At 38.5% G+C, this 19,386-nt stretch overlaps 1 protein-coding gene across 1 annotated transcript in view; it reads left to right on the forward strand.

The window, feature by feature from the left end:
• Nucleotides 1-19,386, forward strand: part of FAM13A (family with sequence similarity 13 member A) — a 313,453-nt gene that overhangs the window by 43,165 nt on the left and 250,902 nt on the right. The window contains exon 4 of the mRNA XM_029943172.1: nt 13,217-13,394. Coding sequence (XP_029799032.1) covers nt 13,217-13,394 — 178 coding nt within the window. The remainder of the gene's footprint in view (nt 1-13,216; nt 13,395-19,386) is intronic.

Consider the following 19,386-nt stretch of genomic DNA (forward strand, 5'->3'; position numbering starts at 1 on the left):
TGCATCAGCATTTCTGTCTCTCTTGGGTAAATCCCCAGCAATGCTATTGCTGGGTCATAAGGGAGTTCTATGGATAGTTTTTTGAGGAACCTCCACACTGTTTTCCAGAGCGGCTGCACCAGTTTACATTGCCACCAACAGTGTATGAGGGTGCCCATCTCTCCACACCCTCTCCAACAACTGTAGTCTTTTGCTTTGTCCAACCTTGTTTTTAAAATTTTAGTTTTTATGTGGTTAATATCCAAAATATTAGTGCTATTTTTTTCAAAGCATTCTCTTTTTTTAACTTTTTATATAGTGTCCTATTCTTAATCTCTTCTTTCTGAGGATACTAGCAAGTTATTTTTTAGTTTCCTTATATTTCTGTGTGGTATTTCTTGTATTTCTTTATGTAAACATGGGTGATCTTTGCTATTAGGATTTAAGAGAAACATTTGTATATGGGGACAGTGGGCTGTCTACCAATATACTTTGCTTTAGAAGGATTAGATAGTGGGTATAGATAGAGCAAAATGTAGCCTATTTGATTGGGGGACCCACAAATGTCCATTTGTGGACATAGTTTTCTTTTCAGCCATCTTGTTCCTTAAGAGCATGGAAGTAGGAAGTGTACTACTGAACCCACTCTTTCTAAGCAGATTTTCACTGGTCCTCACATTTTCACTTATGCTCCTTGCTCTAGTTCTTCACTATCTCCAGAGTGCAAGAATCTACTGAGTGTATCCCTAGACTAAGCCTCAGCCCTCCTGCCCAACTGCATGTTTGCCTGGATGTATAGGGTGGTGGAGGGCTCCTCTGAGCTGGACAGGCCTTAGACTGGGTTTTTCAGTCCCTTGTACTCACTTCCAAATGTCTTTGAGATCTCATCTACCTCTCCTTTGCTGTTCTCTTGTTGCCCTTTTTTTGTGCTTGGGCTTTTTAAACATCTTTTTAGTGGATTCTTGGGAAGCAGATTTAATTAGATAAGTACAAGTGATCAATCCTTCTCTTAAAAGGAGAAGAATCCTTCTCTCCCTTTTCTTTTTCTCCCTCTGTACTTGATTTTAAATGGAACAGAATTTTATAGTAGCAGCTGTGCAAACAATATGTGAGAGTTAAGAGTCTGTGAGTTTTAGCTTATGAGAATTTGATAATTTAATCAGCAACTTTTTTTTTTAAGACCATCCTAATAATAGGACCATTTTAATCAGTATAATGCCTAATTGTAGAGAAATATAATTTAATAAACTGAGTTGTGCTTAAGATTGAGTTAGGTTTTTCTTCACCACATGAGGAATTCACCAGGGTAAGTTTGAGGTAAAAGCCTGTCTTTCATACATACTGTGTATCATAATGCCATTTGTATTGTTGGAGTTGGCTGAGTGGTTTTGCTTTGCAATTAAAAAAAATTTTTTTTGAGTTTACTTATTTTCAGAGAGAGAGAGAGCACAAGTAGGAGAGGGGCAGAGAGGAAGGGGGGCAGAGGATCCAAAGCAGGCTCTGTGCTGACAGCAGGAAGCCCAATGACAGAGCTCAAGCTCATGAACCATGAGATCATGACCTGAACGAAAGTCAGATGATTGACAGACTGAGCCACTCAGGTGCCCCGCCTTGCAAATTTTAAAGTACCATGCAAATGTTGGCTAGTTACGATTCTAGTTATTTAAGTAATCTCTTCTTGGATGGTATGAGCTCCATAAGAAGCATATGACATATGGGTTAATTCCTTCTTACTGAGAAGTTTGTCTTCTTTTGAAATTTTTCAACTCTCAAATTTGTTTCTCTGAAAAACAGAATCATTATACTAAAACTCCATATTTAAGCCCTTTCTATTTTCATTATGTGCCTTTTAGGTTTCCTATAAGCAATGCCAAATATATAAACTATTGAGTTTTTCTTGGCAGACCTAAACCCAGAGAAGAGTTAAAGGTTGTCACTTGCATACTTGCCCAAGGAGCCAGTCAATCCAGTTTATGCAAAACCTCCACTAGACTAAATTGGAAATTTGATGCCAGGAAACCCAGGTTTCCAAACCTGAGTCTACACACTTTGAGGACATTCCGGTGGTTCTACTTCCCTCCTAGATCCACGTGACAGGAAAACCTTATTTGTGTTTATAACATCCCATGACCTCTGAGATGGTAGAGCTTGACAACCAGATGATACTTTGTTTGCTAAATACGCATATACATCTGTATTTTCCTTTTTAACTGTACGAGATAGCATTAAGTAGTGAGTGGGATTATGCAAACTTGGATAGAGAGCTCATGACTGAGCAGTTAATATGCATTAGAACAACTGGTCGTGTGTGTGTGTGTGTGTGTGTGTGTGTGTGTGTGTGTGTGTACTCGTGTATGTAAATTTGTAGAGATCTTTAATCCACTGTTGTCAGCTGTTCTTTATCTTGATGGCTTATATTTCTTATATCTGTTTCGTTGTCATTTTAGTAAGGTATTAGGAAAAGTAGATAAAAGTTCTCCACTGACTCGTTTTCTTATACTTGATTTTATTTTTTAATTAAAATTTTTTAAATTTTTAAATGTTTATTTTTGAGAGAAAGAGAGGAGCAGAGTGTGAGCAGGGGAGGGGCAGAGAGAGAAGGGGAGACACAGAATCTGAAGCAGGCTCCAGGCTCTGAGCTGTCAGCACAAAGCCCAGCGAGGGGCAAGAACTCAAGAACCCTGGGATGATGCCCTGAGCAGAAGCCAAATGCTTAACTGACTGAGCCCCCAGGCGATCCTTTTAATATTTTTTAATGTTTATTTTTGAGAGACACAGAGAGCGAGCAAGCGTGTGCACAAGCAAGCATGTGCACAAGCAAGCATGCTGGAGCACAAGAGGGGGAGGGGCAGTGAGAGAAGGAGACACAGAATCTGCTGCAGGCCCCAGTCTCTGATCAGGCAGCCCAATGGGGGGTCAAACTCAGGAACTGCGACCTGAGCCAAGGTCAGACGCTTAACTGAATAAGCCACCCAGGAGCCCTAGGTTATACTTGATTTTAAAGCCAACAGAATTTTCCTTAGAACAAATTTGAGATGCCAATTATACACCTTAAAATTGCCCCTTTTAAAGTATACAGTGAATACAGAGAACACACTGAGGTTTGATGGGGGTAGGGGGCAGGGAGAATGGGTGACAGGCATTGAGGAAGGCTCTTGCCGGGGTGAGCGCTGGGTGTGGTATATAATTAATAAATCACAGGAATCTCTTCCCAAAGCCAAGGCTACTCTGTATACACTGTATGTTAGCTAACTTGACAGTAAATTAAAATAAATAATAAATGAGGTATACAGTGGTTTTTAGTATATTCAGAATACAACCATCACCATTATCTAGTTCTGAAGCATTTTTATCACTCCAAAAAAAAAAAAAGGAAGAAACTAAACGCATTAGCAGGCACTCACCTTCCTTCCTCTCTACCTCTTCCACTTCTCCCAGCCCTCAGCATGCACTGATCTTTCTGGCTACATAAATTTGCCTAGGTTTATGGTCATTTCATGTAAATGGAGTCACACAATATGTGGTCTTTTGTGACAGACTTTCTTCACTTAGCATGTTACAGGGTTCATCCATGTTGGAACATCAGTACTTTATTCCTTTTTATGGCTGGTTAATATTCTGTTGTATAAATATATCACATTTATTCATTGATGGCCATTTGGGTTATTTACACCTTTTGGCCGAATAATACTGTTATGAACATTAATGTACAAGTTTTTGTAGGGACATGTGTTTTCATTTCTCTTAGGTGTCTCCTAGGAATGGAATTCTGGGCCACAGGGTGACATTGTTTAACATTTTAAGGAATGATTTTCCAAAATACTTGTACGGTTTTATGTTGTTGTTGTTGTTGTTTTACAGGTTTTTCCTCTTCCTAACTCACTGTTATAGGTGAAAAGAAAGCAAAAAACAGCAACCATACCCCACCTGCCCCCAAGAGTAGAAGGTCAGGTCTCTAGTGTGTAGATTAATAGGGCTTCTGGGGTGTCAGTGAGGACAGAGTTTTCTCTTCCAGCAGGAACTATCTGTCTTGCAGGCGACCACTTCTCACTCCCAGGATGTGCTGGCTCAGGACAGGAGGGAATGTTGCTATTTTCTGATTGACTTTTATTTTTTTAATTTCTATTTTATGTTCTTATCAGATAGCAATAAATGAAGGTTTGGTTTTTCATTATCCTTGCCAACACCTATTATTGTCTGTGTTTTTTAGTTATCCTTGTAGTAGAGGCATTAGAATTTTAATAGCCGATAAATTATGAGCTTGAAGAGGAAAAACAGATGAGACCAGCTGCTTAAGGGACAAGATAATGTCTGTTGGAGATTTTTAGAATGAATTGTGATTTGATGAAATCTCCAATAAATTCTTCATTTTTCACTAATGTTTTTATGTGAAGAGGAGATCTTACTAGAGCTAGAAGAGGAATAGAACAGACATGCATGTATATATAGACACACAGACACACACACAGACACACACACATATATATATGTGTGTGTGTATATATATATTTATATAATTTGTATTAGTAGGAAATCAATTCATCTAAAAATATAATGAAAGTTTAAAGAATATCAATTTGGGGGATGACAAATGATTGGCCTGCTATTCACCTCTAGCTCAACCCTAACTCTGTCAAGCTGTATTCTGAATACAGTATTTTGATAAACCCGTAGAAATAATCAACCTTTACACTGATTCCACAAATAATTTGAAGACTTAGGAGAGAAGGAAGCAACATCCAAAATAGGCTTAAAAACTGGGTTTGCTGATTTATCTCCTATGATACCAAGTAAGTCCAGTTACAGCTGAGCATTGAATCACTAAGGTTTTTGAGGGTAGGAACTGGTGGTAAAATAATTTCCACTGAAATTAAACACTTACTGTACTTTGCCCATTTAATATAACACTAGATTTATGGAAAGAGCCAAGCTTTGTTAGCTGGGATATTGCCAGTATTGTTCGAGATTCGCATATTATGTTGTAGGAGGTTCCCCTTCCTAAGTGCTGCAATTGCTTTTTTCCATTCTCCTGTTTACCAGCATTTCCACATACAGTTTCTTTAGCTGTTAAATGCTTGTGTATAACATCTAGCCTAGATGTGAGCTCCCTGTTTTGATGTTAGATGGACTATTTCATGTGTTTCTTATCTTTTTATCTATGCCAGCCTGTCCCCGTTAGCAAGCACTCAGTAAGTGCCCAAGGAATAGACTTGCTGATATACTGTTTAGGTTATCATTAGGAGTATTCTGTCATGGGACTGAAAAGTAACGTATCATCAAATTCTTTTTTTATCCCACAGGCCTTTGCCTTTCCATGCAGATTCGTTCTGGGAGTATCAGTGTAGATATTGGCCAATTTGGTAATAAACACACCTGTGCATCTTATAGAATCTAATCAGAATAAGATTTGCAGGTTCACTAATATCTAAGAACAGACTATAATTGATTAAGTTTTATTAGTCACTTTATCATCCTGCCCTTTCAGAAATTTGTGTGAGGCCTTAAGAACTTTGTCATGGGCAAGGGTTGTAAGAGAGCTGTAAAAAAAAATATATAACCTTTCCTTTTATATGGAAATCTACCAATTCCAGTAACCAGAAAATATAATTATGTTGTTTAGATAAGCTTCTCGCCCCACTAAAGAAGTGATTCCGTTCCTAGGGTTGAAATGCAGGGTTAAAACCCAGTCTAATGCAGTGTAGCTGGCATTTTATGATACTTTTTCCCATTGTTTGCAGATACTTATCTAGAAAGAAACATAATTCCTATTTTGTTCTCATATATTCCACAAAGCATTTTGTGCCCAGACACTCATGTAGGCTCTTATTAAAATGTTCTCCCCGATATGCCTCAGGACCAAGAAGCTATAGTGTATTATAAATGAATTAAGATTCCCACCCCAACTACTCAGCAATTTTGCTTGTTCATTTGTTGATTCAGGAAACATTTGTTAAACATTGACAAGTATGAGACAGTGTGGTAGTTGCTCTGTAACAATGATAATAACTACATCTAACTTTGGTAGAGCACCCTGATCGGATCGTGTGCTCTGGAGTCCCACTGCCGTATCTAATTTACAGCTTGGCTACTTGGTGCTGTGTGAACATGGACAAGTTAATCTCTCTGTTTCAGCCTAGTTTTCTCTAACTGAAGACATATTAGGCTCATCATACAGATTTCTATAAACCTAGTGGCTTAAAACCACACAAATTACCTCACTGTTGAATGGGTGAGAAGTCTGTGGGCTAGCTGGTGTCTCTGCCCCAAGTTCACAAGGCCAAACCAAAATGGCAGTCAGCCTGGGTTCTTAGCCGAAGGGGGATAAGGTGCCAGGGGAGAAGCTGCTTCCAGGCTCATTTGGGTCCTTGACCCTTTTCCATGCCATGTAGTTGTAAGGCCAAGATCCCTGTTTTCTTGCTGGCTGCTTCTTGGCTTCCACATGCTCAGGCTTGTGACCTTTCCTTGTCTTCAGAATCAGCAACAGCTTATTATTGTTCTGTCTAACAGATTAGCAAATTTTCATAAATCCTTTGTGAGGCTTAATGAGGAAATAAAAAGCTACTTCGATAAATCTGGCGCCATGAAGCTAAATATTTTGGTTCTTTTAATGACTGACCTTCTCATGGCTCTGAGATATATCATGGTAGAGATTAGATTTTGCTCCTTTGTTTTTTGTTTTTCTCCTTGAGGCTAAGCCTGTAAGGACAGTGTAACTTCATGGTCATTGAAAAGTCAAAGTACGTGACAAGCACCAGGATGAATGTCCAGATTATAGTTAAGTGCCATTGCGTGGTATAGGTTCAGTGCTGGCAATTATGATCATAATCTTTTTAAAATGAGAACAAATGCTCGTCATGTGGTTCAATGTTTGCTACATTAATCTGGAACAGAAGTTTCTGTGGTACAATCTTTAAGTGCTGAGTAGTTTTCTCTATATAACTATGTATACTGTGCTCATCGTGCAGTTTTCTAGCTTGAGAAATGGTTCCAATTTAGCCAACAGCAAATGAAGACTTTCAGGAAAATGTGTATAATTTGAAGTAGTTCTTTTCATTAATGCAGAAAGTTCTTGTTCTAGGAAAAGATTAGTGTTAAGGAAAATGATGACTATTTCAATTATTAACCATTATTCCCTCTGCAAAGTTTTCTTAAATCTTCAGTTCGTGAATTATAGCATATTCTAATTTTTATTCCAATTGAATTCTAGAGATAATTACAAATTTAAAGAGTTAAAATATTTCAATACAACCGCAGAGGTGCGTTTCTCTTCTCCTTCTGAGACCCTTGTGTGGCACTTCATTGCTGAGTGTCCTTTCCCCTTTGACCATCAAATGACACTTTCTGTTATCATTTGCATCCTCTCTGATCCCCTTCCTACTCAACACTTCAGTCAAGCTAGTTGTATAAGTGGACTAAATTATTCCACATTTCTTCAACATACATTTGGAATATAGATGTCTCTTGTCTATACTAGTTTGTCTTACTCTCTATGTATCTTAAAAGCATCATTCTGTTAAAACTGTTTAATACTTTTTATATGCAAAACATTGAGGGAATTTAAAAGATGGTCATGGTGGGGGGCACTTGTGGGGAGAAGCACTGGGTGTTATATGGAAACCAATTTGACAATAAACTATTTAAAAAAAAAGAAAAAAGAAAAAGAAAAAAAAGGTGTTTAATCCTCAGCCTCCAACTCTGAATGAGCTTACATTTGCTGGTTTGGGAATTTTTTATGTTAAATAACAATAAATGTCAAATATTTTCTCAATGAGGCCTTGATGGCAAAGCACACGTATATATAATCACCTTCATCACCCGGAGCCTCTAGCCCTGTTACTGTATTACTGTTTAATGTTGCACCTACTAGACTCTACATTCCCTGAGGGCAGGGGTGTCTGTTGTGTTTTCTGACGTTTCCCAAATGCTTAGAATTGTGCTAGGCACAGAATAGCCATTCAGTAAATATTTGTTGAATAATTGAATGTGTATTCCGTGCATGTATTTTTCACATATAAAACAAACAATTTTTATTTATAGAACAAACAAGATACAAACTATATCCAGTATCTGCCCATGTCTTGCCGTCCCACTGCTATCAACCAGCTCCGGGCCAATCAGTGTCTCTCTCAGGGATTGTGAAGCCTCCCAGCTCAGCTGCCTGCTTCCCCCCCCCCCCCCCCCCCCCCCCCCCCCCCCCCCCCCCCCCCCCCCCCCCCCCCCCCCCCCCCCCCCCCCCCCCCCCCCCCCCCCCCCCGACCCCACCCCCACTGCAATCCAGACTCAGCACAGCAACCAGGATGCTCCTGAGTGCAGTCTCCTCACAGCTCAAAACTGTCACTCAGGGGTGAGGGGGAACGTGGTTTATAATAAGTCTTTAATGATCTTCCCTGGCTCTGTCTCCCCCTCCCCCCACCCCCACCTCTGCACTGTCTCCTGATTCCATTTCCTGCCACCCTCCCAACACTTGGCCTTCGCCCTTGCCTTTACTACTGCTTAACATGCACTTCCCCCTTTCCGTCAGCTCTCCACTCAGTCATCACCATATCAGAGTGGCCTTTCCTGATCATGCTGAATGAAATAGCATTCCCTCCCTGTGTCACTCCACTTTATTCTCCTTTATTTGGCTTTATATTTCTTCAGAGCACTTATGTTACCACTCACATAGATACAACTAAGCTGCCCTTAGAATATAACTTTCAGTGTGTGTGTGTGTGTGTGTGTGTGTGTGTGTGTGTGTGTGTGTACACACACAGTGGAGTACTACATGGCAATGAGAAAGAATGAAATCTGGCCATTTGTAGCAAAGTGGATGGACCTCGAGGGTGTCATGCTGCGTGAAATAAGTCAGGCAGAGAAGGACAGGTACCATATGTTTGCACTCACAGGTCTAACAGGAGAATAGGAGAAACCTAATGGAGGACCAGGGAGAGGGGAAGAGGGAAAGAGAGTTGAGGGGAGAGAGGGACGCAAATTATGAGAGACTATTGAATACTGAAAACGAACTGAGGGCTGAAGGGGTAGGGGGTGGGGGGCAGGGTGGTGTGGGAATGGAGGAGAGCACTTGTGGGGAAGAGCACTGGGTGTTATATGGAAACCAATTTGACAATAAACTATTAAAAAATAAAAAAGATAACTTTCATAAAATCATGAAGTTTGTTTTTGGTACTGTATGCCTAGCATTAGAAAATGCCAGATGCACAAAGCATGTGATAAATATCACACATAATGCACTCAGTATATATTATGAATAAATGTGCACAGAAATAGAGACACTGCCAACTTTTTATAATGTGAGACTTTGAGGAAGCCATTGTAATTACCAATATCAGTGCAAGAACATGAATGGCAAGGCAATGTTTATTATATTTAGGTATCGGCATATCAAAGAATAATGCAAGCAATAATAAAGTAATTATGATGAACTTTTTCTCTCGGGCGTCAAAAGGCACATTTGCACCAATCCTGCCAATGGCAGGCATACTTCTACAAGCCTCCCCTGAAGGTGTTGAACGATTATTCTCACATATAAGAAATTGTGTCTGTAAGATTACTGCAGGCTGGCCATAGCAGTGATATTTACCACATTTCTAGAAACAGTGCAAACTACAGATTTTCAGTACGTTAGCACATGCATAGTATGAAAAATGATGACAAATGTTATGCTCATAAATCAAGGTCTTTACAGCAATGTTAGTATGTCTGAACAGAGTCAGGAAGTAAGTTATGAGGATTCAGAGTTCAAATTCAGTGTGTTGCCATTCAAGCCTGTGAAGTAGATGACACATACTCGCCCAGTAAGTGAATCAATGAATCATAGGAAACAGAAATGCTTTGGGGTAGGATACATATAAGATACTATCTCAACTGCTTTCTCTCTTTTTAGAACAGATTAGTAATTCTTCCATTCATGCCGTAAAGGAATTATGCTGTTTTGTTAACTTTGAGATTCTCTGAATATATTTGTCTCCGTTCCCATTACTTGTTGGTTTTATTTCAGGGAAATCTATCTATCGTATTTCAAAACTTGGAAGTAAATGATGAAAGAGTTCCTTCTCTTTGAAAGATGTTTTTGTCATAAACTCATAACTGTTTTCAGTATTTGTTTTATTTAATCTGGTGTCTTCACACATTGTCTGCCTTAGGATCTGAAGTTTCATTTCAGAGCCAGAAGGCTAATGGCCCATTGTCAAGGCTGTTGGAATGCTGTTGCTTGTATTCCTAAATACTGGAATTAAACCACAGTTTTAAGCAGACAGTACACACCCATGCAGACATCCAGGTTCACTCTGGATTTGTCACTGTAAGAAAATAAAAAAGGCAAAATTGAATTCATTTATTGTAGTTCATGTTTACTTTTATAACACAAAGGTATAAGAAATGGGTAGTTTTCAATTAGTTTTTAATCACTCCAAACTTAATTATTTCCATTTCTTACATAGTCAAGATCATAATATACTGGAAAATAATACTATCATAAGCAGCATACCACATGTTTTTATGGATTATCAAAGTATTTGAATATGATCTTTTTTTAAATATGAAAAATTTCTAATATCAAACATTGTATGCCTTATTGTACCACATCATTTGTGGTCACTGAGAAATAATTATTCCAATCATAAATGGAATGTTCTCCAAAACGATTTTAACAAAGAAGGAAGTCTGTACATTTTTGGCACTGCTATTTTTGGCAGCATCCCTTATTCTAACATTCATATAGGTGAAATGGGCTCATTATATTAGAAGACATTTCATTAAAGCCTCAGTTCTCATAAAACTGAATTAATGAAGGTAAATAAAGTAAAAGAAGTTACTCTGTTTAATAAGTAGTTATACAGCACTTGGTGTGTGTCAGCCTCTATGTTTTAAGTACTTTGCAGCTGTTAACTAACTATAATTTAAATAAAAACTTGAAAAAACTTAAGTATTTTGCAACCTTAAACTCATTTAATCCTCATCACAACCTAATGGGGTAGTTAATAGTCCCACTTATAAATGAGTTGTTTAGTATAGGGCCTAAGGTCACACAGGTAGTAAGTGCCAGAATGAGGATTCTAATCCAGGAAGTGACCCCTGAATCTACCTTCCTAATCCTAGCACCACAGCCACTCAGCATCACTTTCTGTGACTTTCTGCATGTTCTCTGGGTTTTCACTTCCTACTGTGGCATCATGATATGTATACATTTTGTAACGCTGACTGATCCTCCTCCTTTTTGCCTCCCTTTGCTATTTCTTATTCGCTTGACTGGCTATAAGCAGCTGACCTATCTAAATTAAGGAATCCAATGTATATTGGTTATAACTGAATTGAGTTTTCATTGTCTTAGACATGTGCCTCAAAGGATGAATTATGACTATTCCCCTAAAGTATTTGCTCTAGAAGATTTATATTTGCCTCTGAAAGAGACTAGTATATAAAAAATTTTTAAGATAACAGTTTCCCTGTATTTACTACTGACAAATTATAAAATTGAGGGAAACTTTTCATATGTCTGTCTGAATTTTGGCTCACTTTAAGATATCTTTGCCTTTATACAGGTTAGTAGGCTTTTGTATAAAAAGCACATATCAAATTCTAAACTCTGTGACACGGGAGACATAAAAAGCTATATAGAAATTGAAAGATCCCTTCAGTTTTCTCTGGGACACCTGGTGGCTCAGTCAATTGAATGTCTTGATTTTGGCTCTGGTCATAATCCCAGGGTCGTGGGACAGAGCCCCCGTGTTGGATTCCATTCCGAGCATGGAGCCTGTTTGAGATTCTCTCTCTCCTTCTTCCTCTGCCCCTCCCCCACGCTTGCTCTCTTGCTCTCTCAAAACTAATTACATACATACACACATACACACATACATACAGTACATACTTAAGTAGAATTATAGATCATTAAAAGAGTTGTTTTCTTCAGTTTTCTATATCTAGATTCCTGATCACTAAGTTTAGTTTGTTCATGGTGACCTAGAAATGTCTCCTGTATTAAATCTTACTCGACTACTACAATGTAAAAATATTAAAAAAAGAAATCCCTCTCACATGCATAAATGAAAGATTGCACACAAAGAACTCACATCTTTTCAAGCTTCAGTAGTAAATATTCTGCTACTATGTATTAAATACTGCATGGTTTGCCCAAGCTAAGATGAAACCACATCATGAATCAATTAGCATTTTGCATTTTCTTTCATTATCTACTCAAAGTCATGCCTACTGCACCTCTAAACATTTCATTAAATCCAATGATACAGCAAACACTCCCAAAATAAACTTACATTCCGTCAAGGACAGAAATTACATGCTGTTTTTTTTTCCCCATAGGAAGTGTATCTTGGGTTTTTCCCTTATTATTTTCTTTACTTTTTTTTCCTCTTCTTTTTTTGGTGGTGGGGGTGGTTATGTTTAAATGAAGTTGCTTTTACAACACCAAAGACTTAATCATCCATTTCCTACATAAAAGGTAGCTACTTTTTTGCATGGACCTCAAGCATATTGTAGTATAGAGGTGGAATTAAAGAAAGGTATTAAGCAGGCTGTGTTGTAGCTTATGAACAAGTAATAAATTGTATCATTTATCTTGAATGTATCATAGATAAGCTGCTATATAATGATCGCCACTTCAGATAGCTGTGAAATTAGGTGATTAACTAGTTGTTACTTAACCTTCTAATTTCTGTATAAGTCTAATTACATGAAACAGAAGTTGGGGTTTTGATTTTTTACTTTGCTTTTCTGTTTGGAGTGTCATTGTAACTACTGTATTGTAAAGGATGGAAAATAATGGCATATGTTAAAAAAGATATGAAACTTTATAAAGTAAAAATAAAGTAAAATAAAATTTCCAAAAAAATAAATAAATCTTACTCGACTAAAACATTGTTTTTAACAAACTTGAAGACCGTAATCAAATGGAAGGTTCCATTACGGATAAAAAGCCAGTCTTTATCTTAATTTTGGGTAAGAAACACACAGAAGTGAAATATGAACCCATTTAATGTATTAAGTAGAGCTTATGATTTTTAGAGTGTCTTGAATAAGTTAGTAAATCTCTAACATCAAAGAAAGTTACATAGTCAGCAATCAAAGAAAAGGCAAAAATGTTCCCCCTTTTTTGAAGGCTTTAATATTTAAGTCTTGAGGAACTTTTTCCTGAATAAAATGTTAGACTTTATTATGTTTCTGTGCTTTTCTTGTCATTATGAAATATGCCTGAGAGGCTTTCTTTTAATTCTTTTTTTTCCAGATGACAGAAATGATGCTCAGGAGAGTAGCCTAAGAGACTTAATAAAAGAGCTGCCAGACACCCACTACTGCCTCCTCAAGTACCTTTGCCAGTTCTTGACAGAAGTAGCCAAGCACCATGTGCAGAATCGCATGAATGTTCACAATCTCGCCACTGTATTTGGGCCAAATTTCTTTCAGTAAGTTAATGGAGTTTTGCTGTTAATATTATCACATACCACTTTTTTTCCTTATTATTGCCTGAAATTACTTGGGGTGTAGAGTCATATTTCAGACTAAAAAGTCAACCAATTTATGTTGGAGAAGTTCTATGTTGGTATTGGGCATTTTAGCCGTGTTTTTCATCCTAATTTTGGAGAAGGCAAATATGCCTTTTCATGAAACCATAATTTGTAATATTTGAAACAACTGCCTTTAAAATTCTGGAAATAAGTTTTACTTTCACTGAAAAGCACATTTAAAAATTCCAATCTGATCAGGTGATGGACATTTAGGCTTACTTGGCAATGAGAGGGAATGACATATGGCCATTTGTAGGAAAGTGGATGGACCTTGAGGGTGTCATGCTGAGCGAAGTAAGCCAGGCAGAGAAGGACAGATACCATATGTTTGCACTCATAGGTCTAACAGGAAATATTCAGAATGATCTAGCTTCAAGAAAAGCAAGCAGTTAGTAGTGCTTAAGAAGAATTGATTCAGTACCTAATGGATAGTTGATACCTGTCACAACACAGCATTTTATATACTGTTAAGTGAAACTGCATTACAATCTAAGTTTATTTTGGGAGTGTTTGCTGTATCATTGGATTTAATGAAATGTTTAGAGGTGCAGTAGGCATGACTTTGAGTAGATAATGAAAGAAAATGCAAAATGCTAATTGATTCATGTGGTTTCATCTTAGCTTGGGCAAACCATGCAGTATTTAATATATAGTAGCAGAATATTTACTATTGAAGCTTGAAAAGATGTGAGTTCTTTGTGTGCAATCTTTCATCTATGCATGTGAGAGGGTTTTCTTTTCTTAATATTTTTACATTGTAGTACTTGTTTTCCTTGTTGGGGTGTTTGCTTATTTAATACATTCCATCAAGGACAGAAATTTAAAAAAAATTCCAATCTGAGAGTGGGGGAGAGGGAAAGGGAGGTGATGGGCATGGAGGAGGGCACTTGTTGGGATGAGCACTGGGTGTTATATGGAAACCAGCTTGACAAAAAACTATGAAAGAAAAAAATTCTAATCTGAAACATTAATTAGCAGAAAGGGGAGTGTAATATAGTGCATAATTTTTTCATGTGATAGTTAAAATCATGGCTAATAAATGGAAAAATTCAAGCTCGGTATGTCGGTGACAGAAAAATGTAACCTTGACTACATTTGTTTTCTAGGAATTAAGTAGACTAGAAATAAACTAGTCTCCTTGGTGGCTGCTGTAGCACTGGCCATAAGAATTTTTGTAAAACTTCCTGTTTTGTTTTCCCTGTTATTCCTTAAAGGTCTTTCATTGTTGATACATGAAACATGATCTTTATTATTGCAATTTAGGGACTTTGTTTTTAACTCTCCTATTAATCTGTTAATCCCCACTGATATCACACATATTTCTTCTGTTAATAAGAACAAAGAACACTCCCACTTTTAAAGCCCTCAGAAATTCTTAGCAGTTTTTATAGTGTATTTGTTTATATATTTATTTAATCTATAGACTTATTTGGCAACCCAGAACTAGGAAGAGTACAGTCCTCAGAATGATCATCCAAATGTAAGCTCTGGCTTAGATTGTAGTGACTCCAGGGTCCTCTGCTCACACTGTCTCTCTCTGTCTCTCAAAAAAAAAAAAAAAAAGATATGGGAGGAGCCAAGATGGTGGATAGGAAGGGAGCTCTGTAAACTTGGTCTGGTCCGCCCCATCTATCAAACTGAGAAGGACATTACTCTCATCTGCAAGAGTGGAAGGAAAAAATACAGACTCCAGGCAGAAGACAACCTCAAAGAGGCCTGAGTGAGTGAGTGCGAACTGGAGAGATTGGAAAAGGAGCCAGCCTGAGAAGGGCAGGGGAGGTGGGAGCCCCAGCCCAACACTGGGAAAGCACGTGGAACCACTGAGAGACAAAGGGAAGAGAAAGAGAAACTGAATACGCTGATAGTGCTATCTCTAGAGAAGAGATAAAGAATGTTTAACCCAGCATGGAGAGAAATACTCTCACTCTGTATATAACCTCTGGGTAGCACAAATCCCAAACCTGGTAGGCACAAGGGAAAAAACAGCCCCCAACCTGCGTGATCCCAGCAGGGAGTCTGCGGCCGAGAGGGCAGCACCAGCAGAGGCAAGCACTTCAGCTTCAGCTGTGGGAGTGGAAGCACGCACCTCATTTCCACAGTGCATTTCGCCTCCGACATTGGCCACGCAAATCCGAAATCCAGAATCCAGGGTGCCAACATGGGAAAAAATAGCCCCCACCCCTACTAGATCCTGGCAGGGAGTTGGCAGCTAGAAGTGGGTGCTTCAGCTGCGGGAGCGCGCACCTCATTTCTGGCAGCGACCCACACCTTACGCAGCAGCAGTCCTAATCCTGGCCAGTGCCAAGAGAAACTGCTCCCTCCCCCTACACGATCCCAGCTGGGAGTTGGCAGCGGTGGGGGCTCACACTTGGGCTGCGGCTGCAGGAGCGCGCATTCACTTCCGCAGTGCACTGTGCCTCAGGCAGCGGCTGTCCTAATCCCAGCTGTTGCCAGGAGAAAGTGCTCCCTCCCGCTATGAGTTCCCGGCTAAGAAGCCAGCCACCAAAGCAAGTAATCTCATCTCTGGTAGCAAAAAAGTGCATGGACTAGGATTTTGAAGCAAGGTGGGCCTAGAAAATACAGCTTGGCTCAGCTGCGGCACAAGGAGATTGGACTCATAAGAGTGGCCTGCAGTGCTTAGTTCCAGCAGAGCTTGGGGTGCTGCGATTCATCTCTCCGCAACCACCAAGGCGGGGCCTCTGAGAGTAGACCCCAAGACCTACCTACACCAAATCTTGCCTATCCATGAGGGGGAGCTGCTGCTTTTTTTGTACTTTTTTTTTTTTTGTTATTACCTTTTTTACTTTTCTAATTTCCTTTTAATTTTTACTCTTTATTTTGATTTTTCCTTTCTCCCTCTTTTTTTCTCTTGCCATCCAGATACATTCTCCTTTATCTCATCCTTATCTATCCCCTTGACTGGTTATACACTTTTAGACTACCCATTGTCCTTTGTCATCTCTGACCCTTTTATTTTTTCTTCTTTTCTTCTCTTTCCTCTTTCTTCCTTTCCCCCTTTTAATTTGTTAGTTTGATTTGTCTGTGTGTTTGCATGCTTCTGTTCCCTGTGTGTTTGTCTGTTTTCCTTTTCAGGGCTACCCCAAGAAACAAGCCAAAGTATGCATGACAGAGAGTCCCAAATATCTCTGAGTAGGGAAATAAAATAATCAAAGGCACAACAAGAGAAACAAAGAGACACCATTAAAAAAACATTTTCTGAAACCACAGGCCCTGGGCAGTCAATAAACCTCCTTTAACAAAGCAATACTAACAGTTGCACAGTGCACAACGAGCTTCTTAAAACTGACAAGAGACAGACAATGAGCCAAAATGACAAAACGAAAGAACTCTCCCCTGAAGAAACTCCAGGAAGAAGTCACAGCCACAGAATTGCTCAAAACAGATTTAAACAACATAACTGAACAAGAATTTAGAACGATTATCATAAAATTAATCACTGGGCTTGATAAAAAGCATAGAAGCTGTCAGAGAAAATATTGATACAATGACTAGGAACCTTCAAAATAGCTTTGACGAGTTAAAAAAAAGGCTATAAATGAGGTGAATAATAAGATGGAGGCTGCCAATGCATGCATTGGAGAAGCAGAGAGGAGAATAGGTGAATTAGAAGACATAGTTATAGCAAAAGAAGAAGCCAAGAAAAAGAGAGAGAAATTGATACAGGAGCACAAAAGGAGAATCAGAGACCTGAGTGATACAAACAGACGAAACAATATCCGTATCATAGGAGTTCCTGAAGAGAAAGGAAGTGAAAAAGGTCCTGAAGGGGTGCTAGACCAAATTATACACAAAATTTTCCCCAATCTATGGAAAAAGAAAACACTGAAATTCAAGACATACCAAACTCCCCTAAGACGTAATGTAATCCAACCTTTAGCACAGCATATCATAGTGAAACAGGCAAAATATAAAGATAAAAAGAGAATTCTGAAAGCGGCTAGGGATAAAAGGGCCTTAACATTCAAAGGGAAACCTATCAGAGTGGTTACAGGCCTATCTACTGAAACTTGATAGGCCAGAAAGGAAAAGCAGGAAATCTTCAATGTGATGAACAGGGATAATATGCAACCAAGAATCCTTTATCCAGTAAGCCTGTCATGCAAAATAGGAGGAGAGATAAAGGTTTTCCCAAATAAACAAAAGTTGAGAGAATTCATCACCACCAAACCAGCCCTGCAAGAAATCCTAAGAGGGACTCTATGAGGGAAATGTAGCAAGGAATATAAGGTACCAGAGACATCACTACAAACATGCACTCTACAGGGAACACAATGATCTAAACCCACATTTTTCAATAATAACACTGAATGTAAATGGACTGAATGCTCCAATCAAATGAAACAGAGTAGCAGAATGGATCAAAAACCAAAATCCATCTATTTGCTGTCTACAAGAGACTCACCTTAGACCTGAAGACACTTCCAGATTGAAAGTAAGGGGATGGAGAAATATCTACCATGTGACTGGATGCCAAAAGAAAGACGGAGTAGCCATACTTATGTCGGACAATCTGGACTTTAAAGTAAAGGCAGTAACAAAAGATGAAGAGGGACATTATTTAATAATTACAGGGTCTCTCCATCAGGAAGAGCTAACAATTATAAACATCTATGCACCAAATTCCGGAGCGCCCAAATACGTAAAACAATCACAGACAGAAACAATCTTATTGATAAGAATGTGCTGATTGCAAGGGACTTTAATACTCCACTGACAGCAATGGATAGATCAACCAGACAGAAAATCACTAAAGAAGCAATGGACCTGAACGACCCATTGGAACAGATGGAACTGGTAGATATATTTAGAACACTGCATCCTGAAGTTAGGAAATTCACCTTCTTCTCATGTGTACATGGCACATTCTCCAAGATAGATCACATACTGGGGCATAAAGCAGCCCTCCATAAGTATAAACGAATAGAGATCATACCATGCACACTTTCAGATCACAATGCTATGAAACTTGAAATTAACCACAGGAAAAAGTCTGGAAAACCTCCAAAAATGTGGAGGTTAAAAACCATCCTACTAAAGAATGATTGGGCTAATCAGGCAATTAGAGAAGAAATTAAAAAATATATGGAAACATTGAAAACAAAAATAAAACAATCTAAAATTCTGGGACGTAGCAAAGGCAGTCCTAAGGGGAAAGTATATTGCAATCCATGCCAATTTCAACACACTAGAAGAAGCACAGATTCAAAATCTAACAGAGCTCCTAATGGAACTAGAAGAGGAGCAGAAAGAGCACCCCAAACCCAACAGAAGAAAAGAAATAATAAAGATCAGGGCAGAAATAAACAATATAGAATCCAAAAAAACAGTGGAGCAAAAATCAATGAAACCAAGAGTTGGTTCATTGAAAAAATAAACAAAATTGATAAACCTCTAGCCAGGTTCCTTAGAAAGAAAAGAGAGCACCTAGATAGACAAAGTTATGAATGAAAATGGATCTATTACAACCAATCCCTTAGAAATACAAGCAATCACCAGAGATTACTATGAAAAATTATATGCCAACAAACTGGACAACACAGAAGAAATGGACAAATTCCTAAATACACATGCACTACCAAAATTCAAATGGGAAGAGATAGAAAGTATGAATAGACCAATAACCAGTGAAGAAATCGAATCCGTTATCAAAAATCCCACAACAAATAAGAGTCCAGGGCCAGATGGCTTCCCAGTGGAATTCTACCAGACATTTAAAGCAGAGCTCATACCCATTCTTCTCAAACTATTCCAAAAAATAGAAATAGAAGGAAAGCTTCCAAACTCATTCTACGAAGCCAGCATCACCTTGATACCCAAACCAGACAGAGACCCAGCCAAAAAAGAGAACTACAGACCAATATCCTTAATG

This window comes from Suricata suricatta, chromosome 1 (assembly GCF_006229205.1).
Source record: "Suricata suricatta isolate VVHF042 chromosome 1, meerkat_22Aug2017_6uvM2_HiC, whole genome shotgun sequence".
In the NCBI taxonomy this organism is placed as follows: Eukaryota; Metazoa; Chordata; class Mammalia; order Carnivora; family Herpestidae; genus Suricata; species Suricata suricatta.